The 14,744-nt window shown below is 40.3% G+C and overlaps 1 protein-coding gene across 1 annotated transcript; it reads right to left on the bottom strand.

Annotated features, from left to right (window-relative positions):
• Positions 1-2,068: 2,068 nt before the first annotated feature.
• LOC137256295 (uncharacterized) lies at positions 2,069-6,817 on the bottom strand. The gene is made up of 5 exons (XM_067794041.1): positions 6,631-6,817; positions 4,978-5,086; positions 3,746-3,859; positions 2,596-2,674; positions 2,069-2,178 (listed from the first exon to the last, which is right to left on the bottom strand). The coding sequence occupies exons 1-5, from the start codon at positions 6,732-6,734 to the stop codon at positions 2,087-2,089; spliced, it is 498 nt and encodes a 165-aa protein (XP_067650142.1). The 5' UTR covers positions 6,735-6,817; the 3' UTR covers positions 2,069-2,086.
• Positions 6,818-14,744: the final 7,927 nt, after the last annotated feature.

Below are 14,744 nucleotides of genomic sequence, written 5' to 3'. Positions count from 1 at the left end.
AATTAATGTGCGACTTGTGAACACTTTATTACAGGTTCGAATTTCCTGTGTAAAATCCGGTGGTTAGTCATCGATGTTAGAAATCTCACTTTAGCCTAATGCCCATGTCGTCAATCATGCAGCCTGTCGTTGTATTATGTACGTGGTTTCTTTCCATTGCTCACATGCAAGGGACAACACGAAGTACCTAGACAATGCAATCTCTTCGAACAGCTAATATTGCTGAGGCCCGGGTTCGATTCCCCACATGGGTGCAATGTGTCAAGCCCATTTCTGGTTTCCCCCACTGTAAATTTGCTGAAATATTGCGAAAAGCTGCGTAAAACTAAACTTATTCAATCACACACTCGTATCCTACCCCGACACTTACATCTTATCCTACCTCGTATCCTACCCCGACACTTACATCTTATCCTACCCCGACACATACCTCTCAACTCACGCTTCTATTATTCGTGTTACACTTTCTTGACAAACTGACTTTTTCTGGGAAGGGAATTTGCAATCATGCCTTGATTTCAGGGAAGATACGGGTTAGAATTGATCTTCAATAACCCATGCTTGTCGTAAGTGGCGGCTAACGGGGTAGGGTGGTCAAGCTCGCTGACACATGTCATCGTATCCCGATTGCGTAGATTGATGTTCACGATGTTGATCACTGGATTGTCTGCCCCAGACTTGATTATTTACAGACCGCCCCATAGATCTGGAATATTGCTGACTGCGGCGTGAAACTAAACTCACTCACTTTTTCTCTCTTGGGGTTCGAAGCCCTGTCGACAATGTGGATCCTGTGGTGTTCATAGTCTCAACCTCTAGCCCAGGCTAGACTATACTTTCTGTTCGTTGTGCGTTCATAGAATATATCTTACCGTATCGTTTACAGCATATACTCTGGTTGTCTTTGAGCTGAGCAGTCTTTGTGCTACGATTGTCGTACGTACCCGTTCAGGTATGGGATAATACAGCCCCCTTAATTAACTTTGATCGCCTTGCACAATTATTTTATACAACGTCATCCTGGATACCGATCAACAAAACGTTCGTAGCGCTACGTCATTCGTAAGCTAATGCTAAAGTACAGAGATACGATAGGTCGAAACGTTACAAACGCTCCGTGAAACGGTCCCCAGGTCTATAGAGTTATATGGCGTCTTTAACATTAAGTCAGAAATATCGCAACTGGGTGCAACGAATGTGGGTTTTCGGATGTTATACTAACATATGGGGAATCGAACCGGCGACGTTGAGGTGGAGAGTGAATGCTTTACCCGCTAAGACCCTCGTCCATATAGAAACAACCATACATTAAGTAAGTACTATTGTTTAAGGTTAGCTATTGTTTAAGGCAGCTCTTGTGCTGTACCACATACTTAGGTTAAGAGAAAGTAATATAAATTACAAATGAAAGTGTAGGGATTTATCATGTACATGTAACATGTACATGTAACTACAACATACGAGATAACAGGTAGCGCATATATGCATTGTTAGGATTTTTACAGATGTACTATTGGCCATGGGCCACATATACAAATAAACAATCTGTCTGTCTGTAAGTACATATTAATAAATTGAACCTGACTACATGATGTGATTAATAGACAGTATCTGTATGATCCCTGGTAATATATAATTTTATTAAGTTCTACAAAAATGTGGCAGGCATCCAGCTAATGCATTAATGCACAAAAGTATGGCTTGCATGTCCAACACGTGAGCAGTGCGTGTGACTTTTAAGTAATAATCTTTTCAGTATATTTGCCCCACCCCCATCCCCGACAAGGTGTATATTTTCTTTTGTAGGTCACTTTAGTTTGCCAATAGTGACAACAAAATGCAATGTTTTTGTATTGTACAATGCGAGATACATTATGATATGTGATGGGGTTTTCCACTGACCCTTCAAAGAAAGCCATCAAACAATGCCCAAGGATGACAGACGTAAAGTATCACGTGACCTGAATACTTTACACTTAAGATATATGTACGAGTGCGGCAATCATGCAGCGCTCGAAATGGGCCCTCGATGGCTACCACTTGCATATTAACAAATAAAACAGTATTATCTCAGAGGATGGCTTCTTTAATGAACGCTGCAATCCCGGGAGCTGTACTGTGTACAAATCCTGTCACTTGTCGTCTCACTGTATCCAGCCGTCTTCACCAGCCCCGCTCCTGTAAAAATAGATATCATTATGCATTTTATATTCATGTTTTATGATTGATGATATATTCACACTGTGATGTAGTTTTTTTTAACGCTGCACTCGGCAATATTCCAGATATTCGAGTCTGGACCAGGCATGTTACGACAAGCATGGGTTGCTGAAGATCTTCATGGATGTCAGACCGACAATTCGACACCTCAGGTGTCCGACTCTGAAGGGTACAGAGGTTTCATGACGATGTGTCTTATTTATGTTTTATTCACTATTTCCTTATTTCGAGTAATTTAATCATTCACCCTTCTAATTTGAACACAAAGCGACTTTAACAGACACGACAAGAGAATAACATTAAACAGAGAATAACATAGAGAATAACTTAGAGAATAAGATATTGCCAGCCTAGAATCGGGGAAAAAGGGCTCACCATCCAGGAGATTGAACAAGTTGCAGTAGTTGGTGCCGAAGTCGAGGACGGCGTACCATGTCTCCGATCTGCTGTATCCCTGGCAACAATCAGACATGAGATGTTATTCAGAGAGCGAAGCCATAAATCCACTTCTATTGACCTTAAACACGTGGACGAAAACATATCCTTGAAATAAGCGTGAGTTTACTTTTACGCCGCACTCAGCAAGATTACAGGTACATGGCGGAGGTCTATAAATAACTGTCTCTGGACAGGACAATCCAGTGACCAACAGCATGAGCATCGATCTAAGCAACTGGGATTCGATGACACGGGTCAACAAAGTCAACGAACCTGGTCACCCGATCCCATAAGACTCCTCTTACGACAAGCATGGGGTGCGATAAAGATCAGTTTTAACCCGGATCCTCGTGGGTGTCCTCTGAGGGTTAACCCTAACCCTAACAGATGTGCAGACAGAGCTGCAGATAAGGAATGTGAAAGATATTGCTGGAATATTGCTAAAAGCGGCTTAAAACTAAACTCATTCAGTCTTTATTATTCATATCCATTTCATTCATGTACATTTGTGCAGTGAAACACGGTAAACAAGAGTGGCAGCCGACTTCACTAACGTCACGACGGAAAGTTTGCGTCAAAAACTAACTCAAATTACCGATTACAACTGAAGGCCTGGACTACAGACATAATCAAAACGCGGGCACGGATAAGAGAAATAAATTAACTGTAATAAAAAACAGGACCAACAAATCGATATCTAAACCTCTCCGGAGAATCAACTTCGATCAAAGACTTCATTGTGTTCAAATTTCAGAAAGAGTTCCCTGAAGCCAGTTTGACTTACTATAACGTAATCTACGTACTCTCGTGATTGTTTCTTACAATAACGAAAAGTATAGCAATAGAAATAAAAATGTCATTTCTCATGCGGGTCAAAAAGGTCGGTAATCATGCCTTGACCTTTGACCTTTAATCACCATATCTATAGCATGGCAACAGCAAACGAGCTTCGAGTTCGCAAATCCCAATGAAGGCACCCTTACCTCTTATCAGTGAAGATATATGTGTATTTGGGAAGGTTGCCCTTGCCTTCAACCCCTTGAGTCCTTACAAGTGATCATAATTCGACCTTCACCTCTGCACTTACATGAACTTTGCACGTGCTGGCTTCCTGTTTCAATGTGAAGGTCAAATCGTCCACATAGTGATCAACACGGGTGGTTCGTGTAGCTTTGATCTGTGTGGCGCTGCTGGATATAAGCTGAAATTAAATATTTAACTTATATTTTCCGATTGAGGTGCTCAGTAACAGTTCTTTGCTCTTAAACCTGAACAACTCCAGACCCAAAGGACCCTGTGTAGTGTAGGCCCTAACTTTTAGCTACTACGTAAGTTATTCACAGCAAACAACAAAATGTCAAAATTTCTTCCTCGAAAACGATAGCCGTTTCAGTTACAGACAACAGCTGCTGATCGAGATAAAAACTAGAAATTACTGAATGATGTACTCTCAGTTATTTGGAATGGAAAAACCTTCGGCCATAAGGACCTACAGAAAACAAAGGCTGTCTGCCCGAGTCTTTTTCATTTGGCTTCGGGCCTGAGGACCGACGTTAATATTTCTAACGCTGGTTAACAAGGAGCATCTAATGTGTTTGCTATACGATGTAATTTGTTTGCTATGACGCCGCACAATTTTGAAATAACCGAGGAATCACCATGTCAACAAACACACGTGCGTGTATTTGAATCTCTCACCGTTAGTCACATGACTCTTATCTACATCTTCACATCAGACAGTAGTCTGTCTTGCAGACCCTGAAGCAAATATATCCAAGAGAGCCCACGCAAGTCTAGAAAATGTGGCAAGTCTAAATTTCCTTAGCTTCAGGCTGAAAATGAAGAGAGTCTCAGGGCTCAATTTCATTATATTATTTTTTTCACTATGAACTAATCAGACAGCACAATTCTGTTAGCTACGTTCTTATTACGTTAAATAAGACATGTTTTTCATGATTTTTTTTTAAAACAATAGCATAAACGATTTAAGCAGTCGGGATTATTTTCAAAGCACCGCATCCATTACGCTCTTTCTGATCGGTCATATTTCCGCGCATAACAAGCATCGAGTTCGGGACGAGTCTTCTTGGAGGTTACGGAAAGGGGCGAGTCTTGACGAATGAGGCCGTAACAAAGCAAATCATGTTCGTGAAAGCTCGTATTTTCCCCGAACACACAGAGTATATCGTCTTGAAGGATACGGAAGAGGCGAGTGGTTACGAATGAGCAGTTCAATCGGGGCGAATGTAGGTTCACACAATCCTAGTACCTATAAGGGTGGCAACCCTGCATATATAACGTTGATATTACGTCACTCACCTTGTAGAGGCACTTTTCTCCAGAAGTAGGGCAGCCGGAGGTGCCCTTCCATGCCTCGATCTGTTTCAAGATAGCAGCATTTATATCACTGCACTTCATCGAAAAGGTCCTGGAATATGTGGAAAAGTGACACAGTGTACATCGTCATCGTCATCATTATCATCATCATCATCATCAGTATATCTGTCTCTAGCTCTCTCTTCTCTCTCTCTCTTCCTCTCTGTCTCCATCTCTCTCTCTCTGTTTTATGGCAAGCCATTTTCACTTTTATTAAGAAATTAAAGATATTTGCAATTGTTTTAAAGCTATTTTGAATTGACTTGAAGATATCTCGAATTGAGATAACTATAGATATCTCAATATAATTCATGATTTCACGAACTGAATTAAGGATATGTTGAATCATATCAATGATATCTTATAAGAATTGTAGATATCTTGAACTGCATTAGAGATATCTTTAAATGAATTAAAGATATCTCAGATAGAGTAAATGTATTGAGGACTTACTGATCTCTTAATTGTTTTAAAGACATCTTGAATTGAACTGAATATATCTAAAACTGAAATGGAGACATCCATGTAACTCTCATATTTTTATGATTGTGAATTGAGATAAGAATAGGCCAGTGAACCGTTCAATTCTTGAATGAACGGTAGCGAGCTGACATGTCCGCATGCGCCAAATTTTTATAGTCCGTTTCTGAAGATGTTCTCCACTTGCGGCACGCAGTACTCACGAATATTCCCCAAATTAAGATTGGTGAAAAAAACATGCAGACTTAAATTCATGATAAACAATTCATAACTTATTATTGTCATACAGTACAATTCTACAGTACTAAAGTACATGTACTATGAAATGATACAGATATGTATGCTCTCAAAGAAAAACACTTTTAGATAATTAGTACCTCTCTCTCTCTCTCTCTCTCTCTCTCTCTCTCTCTCTCTCTCTCTCTCTCTCCGACGTTACTATTTTTGTGGTTACCCATTGCTATGATGTTGCTAAGTGCGGCGTAAAACTAAAAATGGAAGACCCTGCATATTCAGTTTTACCTTGGTATAGAGAGGCGTTGGGGTACCCTAGATGCTAAAGCATTCGCTCGTCACGCTGAAGACCCGGGTTCTATTCCATACATGGACACAATGTATGAAGCCCATTTCTGGTGACCCCCGCCGTGATGTTGCTGGTATATCGCTAAAAGCGACGTAAAACTAAACTAAACTCTTTCACTCACAAAGGTAAAGGAAATAAAGAGTTATACTAGCATGTTTCTGCACACTGACTTGACAAGCACTCGAACCGTAGTTTCGTACCGAACTATGAAAAGTCTCGTTTCCTATAAACGAACATCATAAGTTCCTGTTCATCTTCCCGTTTTTCCCGCAGTTATTGTCTTAATAAAGTCGCCACGGTGCGATATTTGTGTTTGAGGTGAGATTAAATCGTTTGAATAGTCCGTATGGTTTATGAACGGTCTTTATGGTTTCCTTGACGTGCAACAGATTATTCGAAGAATTCGTTCGTTTGGCCCTGTTCTCTTTACAAGATAAGGACGCAATGTGTACAGTCAATTCCCAATATACGGCCTAAGGCAGCATGAAGCTAAACCCAGTCATTACTAAACACCATGAAAATTACCAACTCACCAGTCGACTTTGCAGGAAGCGTGAGCCGGTCCACCATCCAGGATGAAGCTCTCGGCTGCGACTACGAGGCACACCAACGTTACGACTGCGAACGACTTCATCATAGCTCCTCTTGGATAGCAAGAACGTCACCAGTGAAAAACAGCCAATTTAGCATACAGGCAAGGTCACGTGATTACCTTGATGTGACTTAGCACCTGGAGTCTAGGTCATGTGACTTCTTTGGGTGGGGCCTTCTCTACCTTATCGTGAGAATGACAAAGAATCTTTCGAGTACATCGTGCGAACAGGTGCTTTACGATATTCGTTTATTTCTAAATCAAAACGATATTGCTTCTTTAAGTGGCAGTTAGAAGCTGGTAAAGAGGGAACACTTTATATGGTTCGACGACTTCTTTATTGCGACGTTTCGGTTTAGTTGTTAACGCCGGTATCACGTGCATGGTGTATCTACGCATCTACGCATTTACGCCAACGACAGATGGTGGCATCTATTGCAATAACGGCGTCATCCATAAAAGGTATTCCTCTGAAAATTAAAAAAATGATATTAGTTATAATTTATTTTAGAAATCCCAGTTAAAAATCCTTGTTATTTTCGATTAAAAGTTAGAGCCGCGGGGGGACACATGATTTAATAAAAGACTTTAGGTAGGCATTGGGGTGGAGGGTGTAACGGGCGAAAGCGTTCCTGCAACTGAGACAGATACAGCTTTTTGCGAAAGGTGCACACTCTTGAGAAAAGGGGTAATTGGAGAAGGAGGGGGATTTCATTGTTTGTTGTGTTTGTTTGGGTTTTTTTGCCCGAGAGTTTTAATGGTCATTTCATAAACTTTGATCCGCTTATGTGAAAGTCTCCCAATACTCACCAATATGTTCATTACTATCATTTGTAATTTATAAACCAAACCCGTACATTGCCAATCTGTTCAATGCGTCATTTGTGTCAGTTCTTTATCAGGTTATCGTCACTTGAAGGCCTCTCTCGCCGTCCCTCAATCATAGTATTTTCCATTTTGTCCAACACTGGCTCCTTTTCAGTTTCAGCTGAATTATTCGTTCCAATCAGAGATATATTTTGGAGGCTAAGCATCTGTCTAGCATTTTGCCTACTCTGGCCCAAAGACACTGGCCGTTTCTCACACTGACCAAAGCCAGATTATCTGCCATCAGCATTGCCTACATGCAGGCTCGCTTGGTTGACACGTCATCATAGCTCATGGGTGGATCGACGCTCATGACGTTGATCGCTGGATTTTCTGGTCCACGCTCATTTGTTACACATCATACAGCTGGAATATTCACGACTGCGGCATTTAACAACAAACAAACAACCAAAACCATCTATATGAGTAAAGATTACAGGCACCAGCCCAGTCAGCGAGCCTGCCCAACCAATAATGTCAGTCGCCTCTAACTACAGTCATGGTTGCCGAAGATCAATATAACACACCTACGTAGGACATATTATCTCCTATGCAGGACTTAATATCTCCTACGTTGGACTTAATATCTCCTACGTAGGACATTTTCCTTAGTAGTACTTCATGTATACTTCATGTATCCTTTTTAAGGTTCGGTTATTAAGTTAAGAAATGTTTGGTCATGCAGGACGTTAGATAGTAGATATGCAAGTGAATATTCTAGACATAAGCGCAGTGTTACTATACATTGTTAGTGCGTGCGTGCGTGCGTGCGTGCGTGCGTGCGTGCGTAAGCAGTTATGGAGTTTTGGATATTCATATTCACCCACGAACTCATACACTAACACAGAGGTATACTTCCCTAAAAACAAAAGCATGGACGAAAAATCTGTTGCGAAAATGTTGTATTTTCCAACATATATAACTCGTCCACAAACAGACTTTGATGCATGAAATCTTACAACAGTTTAGAGGAAGGTAATGTCTATACAACCAAGTGGATACTGTTTGATAACGGAGACGCTGAGCGCGATGGTGACGATGTAGCACGACCCCGACATCGGGTTTCCTGGCTCTCAGACCAATCTCTTTTAACCTATTCCGTACGGTTTGGCCGGATAGCATCTGAAGTCCCGGCACCCTGGCTGCTGTGGCAGTGCGATCACGCAACTGTAGTACCCGGATATACCGATCTTGTGCTGCAGTAGTAACTCGAGACCTGCCTGTATGGGGACGGTCATTTGTTATACCTGTTTGGTTGCAAAGACCTGCTCAGACAAACATTCAGACGCAACAGCAAGAGAAGATTGGTAATCGCCAGGATGCAGTTTTCTATGGCAATGTTCCGTGTTGCAGAGTCAAGACGTGACGTAGTGATTTCACTTTGATACTCCTTCAAAACGAATGCCAATTTCTGAAAGTAATCTTGATTTTTATTGCGAGACCGTGAATGCTCAACGGAAGGTGATTTGTTGCGCAGTGGCGATGCCTTTCTAATCATTGTAAGAAATCTCATCAAAATCAACATTTTCAGGTAAAATCGATTTTTTTACTTGTGCCATTGTGTAAACTCATGTTATGACACCTTTGTTACATATTTTGACGAAATTTTGAACAAAATAGGTAAATTTTAAAAAACAAAAAAGTATATTTATTTGTTAAAATACAAACTGCATATGCGTTTCTTTTTGGGGATAGTATATTAAGTACTTTGTAGGAGATTGTAAGTCCTACGTTGGAGATACTGGTAAGTATGGAAGATAGTAAGTTCAACGTAACAGAATGATTAGTCCTATGTAGGAGATATTTAGGAGATAATCATCGTCTCGTGGAATATTTCATTTGCAACTCCGGGTGGCGCCGTCGGTTCCAGATGTATTCCCGTGCTTCAAATACTCAATAACACTTGGTTGTTGGTTTACCAAAAAGTAAAGCAAAGGGTGTTACTGTCTAGACTCGTTTACATCGAGTAGGGATACAGCAGTGAAGTGTCATCAGCTCGCCGTTGCAGCTAGTTCACATGGTAGCATCTGGAGTTGCTTATATGTGACGTCATTCTAACTTTACGTCACAATATGTTTTGAATGACGTCACCGCTGTTGATGACACAACACAATTGCTTGCGATGTTTCTACGCAGCGAACAGTCTTGCAGTTTGCGGGAATAAAAGATTATTTGATCATGTTTTTCAACCAGATTACAGAACACAGTGACTTTTGGTTTACAATAGGTTTTACGCCGCGTTTAGAAATATTCCAGCTACGTCACGGTGAAATAACGATCTTTTTCGCCACCAAAGGGACGTAATCCGTAACTTCAGTATTAATAAGGGCCTTACAATGTACTGAGATCCCTTTGTGGGGCAAGGCCAGACATTCAAGAAATTCATCTGATCTTAAAGGTCACATGCAACGTAAAACACAACTTTGCAGATTCTGGTACCTTTCGGTATGGACTTACAGAAACTAATCAACAAAAATGCCAATTCATCCTATAAAGTTGGAAAAAAAACGCAATGAAAAAAGCCCGTGAAATCAGAGTTCAAACGATTCACTGAAATGAGGTTTCAACAGCTATGCTGCGCTGCGCTCATAACGCATGCGCAGTGAATAGGCCCGCGGAGCTTGAAACAGTATTCTTGGCCGTAGAGTGACGCTGTGAGCAGTAGTTTAAACTTGGTTATGTATACAAACAAGCAAATAATCTACACGTTACATAAGAAAAAAATAAAAACATGTTGATTGTGATAAGAAGACACAGAGAAAACTCACTGTCTGGTTTATTCTATATGTCAGCTTGCCTGTCTGCTAAATGCATTTTTGATTTGCGATTATAGGCTTAACATTCTGTTTATTTGTTTGTATTTTACTTTTCTTAACCAGGAATGCATTTTATCTATCATGAATAAGTGATGACTGTGTTTTATTTATTTTTGATTTTTTGGTTGCATGTGACCTTTAACAATGGTATAAAAAACATATTTTACAAGAAAAAACTAAGTATAGTGGATCACACTCTTCATTCAACCAGCGTAATATCTTTGTGACCAAACAGCGACGAGGAAATCTTACCACTTTTGCCACCCTTAAAGAAGGACCCTCCCACCTTGCCACCCTTAAAGGGGGACTCTCCCCACTTTGCCACCCTTAAAGGGGGATCCTCCACACCTTACCAGCTTAAACAAGAACCCACCCAATCTTGCCACCCTTTGAGGAGGACCCTCCCAAACAATCTTGGCCCCCGTTGCTGCAACAATTTAGTCCCAGCAAGCTATGCAAAATAGAACTCATTTTAATTTAAATTATCCATGTTGCTATAACACTTACATCCTCGATGAATCTCCACTATGCCCTGGATGCATCCACTGGTAACTCCTTTTGCCGGCTCGGCATCAGCTAATCAGCAAATCCGCCGTTACATCTGAGTTTGCTAGTGTCAACAAAGATAGCGGTCGCAGACAAATTGATAGGTCCGAAATTATGAAAAAAATATATGCAAGAACTCCTTCTGCCTAATTCAGACAACCTCCGCATGGTTTTTGTTGCCAAGTTTAATCGGTTAGATAATTCAAAAAGCGAAAGTGAGTTGTGGCTTGTTCGCTCAATTTCCCAGTACAGACACCGGATTGGATAAAAGCCCGCCGAGAGAGATAATACATATATCGGGCCGAGCCGTAAATGCTTTATGGAGACGTACGCCCTGGAGATATCGAGGATGTGACACTTACAGTCTTAGGTATGAGTCAAGCCACTGACTGCTATTTGTGCAGTAAAGTTACAATAACCGTCCGAAACCTATTTTGTCACCCGATAAAGACGATCATCCTTACACCAACGTGCCACCCTTAATATTTGGAAAAACGTACAGCGAAAGTAACCAATTTACATAAAACTTTGTTAACTAAAAGTGTATATCCACCAAGCAGTTTAATGATTCATAACTAATCGTACAGACAAAATGTCAAACTACAAATATTTTATTACTGGTAAAATCAATTAAATGTGCAGCAAATAATTTTGGATGAAACTCCATTCCATAAGCTCTTCACTCATTCGCCTTTTCATTTTGTTTTCTAAACAAAATGAAACAGACTCATATATACTATGAATACATGAAATGAGTCTCTCTTGAGGATAAACAATGTTTAAAGACTGAAAATGATTGATACATATATATTCAAACGCTGAATTATGGAGACTGCCACCTCAAAAGGCCACATCGTCTTCCTGAGTGATATTATGTCTGCCTTTCCTTTATACATATTCACTGTGTTTAACTATCAGTACAGCTAAAACATCATAAACGACCTTTGGTCAACTCTAATCTGCATAATCATGATGACGAATTTAATGATTCTAACAATGATACGACAGGCATGACTAACATTAATGTCACGAAATCGTCAGCCGATACAATGCCAAGGTGTGGCCATCATTCATGCAGGTCTGATTTCTGACCTGTGACCTTCTACTCAGGGCAAAAATAACCAAAAAAAACGAACACAACCCAATATCACAAAGTCTACCTCAACTCACAAACATAAGGTGTTTGGGACCACCATTTGTTAGTTTTAAAGTTTTTGCAAACAATATGAGGGTTTTATGAAGCGACAGTGTGGATAACTGAACATTTTGATAATTTCTTTAGAGCGTAGGTTGAATGATCAATCATGTTGACTGATGGATGAAACAACGCACGAAACTGCCCTAAAACAAACAAACAAACACATAACTAAATCATAGATGTCTTGTTGGTGCAGTGAATAATATTTTCCGCTGTGTCCCTCTGAACGCAGTGAATTATTTTTCTGTGTCCATTCCCTTCATGTGTGTGCACACATCGCATAAAACTCATAAAACATAATAAAACGTCTTTCATGAGAATGCACATTTACAAATTGCATATACCACCGCCATACATTTATTACATATCTATCATGAGACACGTTGAGTTTTATCATGTAACAGCATGATCACAGACGAGTCAATGTGACATCATGAGCAAAAAGGGTTAATTTAACAATGAGTTTTATCATTTCTGAACCGGTGAAAATTGTTTAAAGTTAAATTTTACAGTTGTGTTAATTCAACATTGAACTTAACGGTACATTCTAAGAACCTGGGCCCAGTTTTACAAAGTTCTCGTAGCGCTATGACTATTGAAAGTCAATGTTACAGTATAGTAGGTATGAATGCTATGAGAAAGGTTCCGGGATCTTTGGCTTTACCATTGCTCTGTGATGTGGGGCCCTGAGCTCAGTTTTACAAAGTGATCTTGGCACAAACATGATCGTAAATCCCAAACTTCAAAACTGGCCACCATCATTTCACTAAGAACACTTTGTGGCATGGATCCTGGGCCCATCTTCACAAACTGATCTTAGCACAAAGGTGATTCTAACTCCAATTCTTCAACACTGGCCGTCAAGCATTATGGTGCTAAGAGCATGGCTAAGATATGGATCCTGGTCCCATCTTAACAAAGTGATCTTGGTACTATGACCATTCTCAGGTTATATTAGAGAATGGGAGTTACGATTACTCTATCTGCTGAGTTTAGTTTTAGCTGCTTTTAGCAATATTAGAAACAACATCACGGTGGAAGACACCAGAAATGTGCTTCACACACTGTACCCATGTGGCTTACGTCATAAACAGTGCTCCGGAAAGGTTTACAATCATATGAGGACGGTACCTACAACAACCAAGGAGGGCAAGACAGGGTTTCAAACCTATGTTTATTATACTACTTGTTTGTAGACATAACGAGCACCATTATGAAATAACTAAAGCCAGAGAATCCAGGTGTCAACAGCATGAACATCGATCTACGCAAAAGGGATGCGATGACATTTATCTTACCTCCCACATGAATGTCGCTCTCTGATTGGCTATTATTTTCAATGTACCTCACCTAAGAGCGAGGTACATTGCAACATATACAAACATCGAAGGGTACATCCCATGCCCCACTCGTGACCAGTAAACAACTTATATTATCTTACCTATACATAAATGTCGTTTTCTGACTGGCTAAGCGCCCTTCCATTACTTTCAATGTACCCCGCTTACAGGCGAGGTACACTGCAATGTAACCCGCATTCAGTACTTCGTGGCAGTACTTCTTCATCTCGAGTACTATTGAATCACGCATGATGCACGGAAATTACCGATGTTTTGCAAGTGCAAATCGATGGAAGGGAGATAACTCTAAATTAATTTTTCTGGTGTCGTCTGCAAAATTTAGCGACGGCTAGGAAAGATTTCCCTCACATACCGATAAATTCCAATGTAGTCCCTGTGAATTTTAAAAATGGGAATTACACCGAGGCGATTTTCCTAAGCCAATATCGTCAAAAACAGCAAGATGCAAGATTTGAATCGTTTGATTCACACAGGTTGGCTGAAGTGTACGATCCGACACCCATGCTTCAAACTGTTCAAAATTAACATTGGATGTTCGGTAAGATACATACGTTGTTCACTGGCCCCCTGGGGGGAATGGGTTCATGTGCCCTCGGAGAACGCTCGTTGCCAGTGAACAACAACTGTCAACCAAGTCAGTGGGCCTAAGCACCCGATCCTGTTATCCATAAGACGTTAGAACATATAAATGTAGTCATGCTAAATGTAGTAATGTAAGTATTTGTATTTATGTATTTACCCAATAAGGATAAGAAACTCTGTGTAAAAGTACTCAATTCTTTAAACTAGTGGGAGTACACAAAATGCTAGTTACTTCTCAAAACATACAATTACTCATACATACATACACAGACATGCTTGAACAATTATCTGGAGCCCTGGAGTCCCTCTGTTGAGCAACCCTATTTGCTACAGTTAGCCAGTGGACAATAAGAAGGCCTCTTCTGATCTCCCCACCACAAACAATACTCTCACGCTGTTCTGCGTCTTAATGCATATGAGAAGAGCTTTTCTTTTTAAAATATCCCCACAATTGTCTTGCAAAATATCTAGGTCTAATAGAGTTTAAGTCTCTTTCTGCAATATAAATTCTACACTATGTGACAAAACAAACTACCAAATATAAGGTGTTTTAGGTGTATTCTTTTACACAAGCTTCGTTCAATTCATACAGGAAGGAGTTACTTCCCTTTGATGCAGTGCCCCTTTCCGATCACTTTTAGCTTGTATTACACAACAAACGCCTATAAAGAGATATGGGATATAC

This window comes from Haliotis asinina, chromosome 11, assembly GCF_037392515.1.
Source record: "Haliotis asinina isolate JCU_RB_2024 chromosome 11, JCU_Hal_asi_v2, whole genome shotgun sequence".
Lineage (NCBI taxonomy): Eukaryota > Metazoa > Mollusca > Gastropoda > Lepetellida > Haliotidae > Haliotis > Haliotis asinina.
This window is presented reverse-complemented; position numbering and strand designations above follow the sequence as displayed.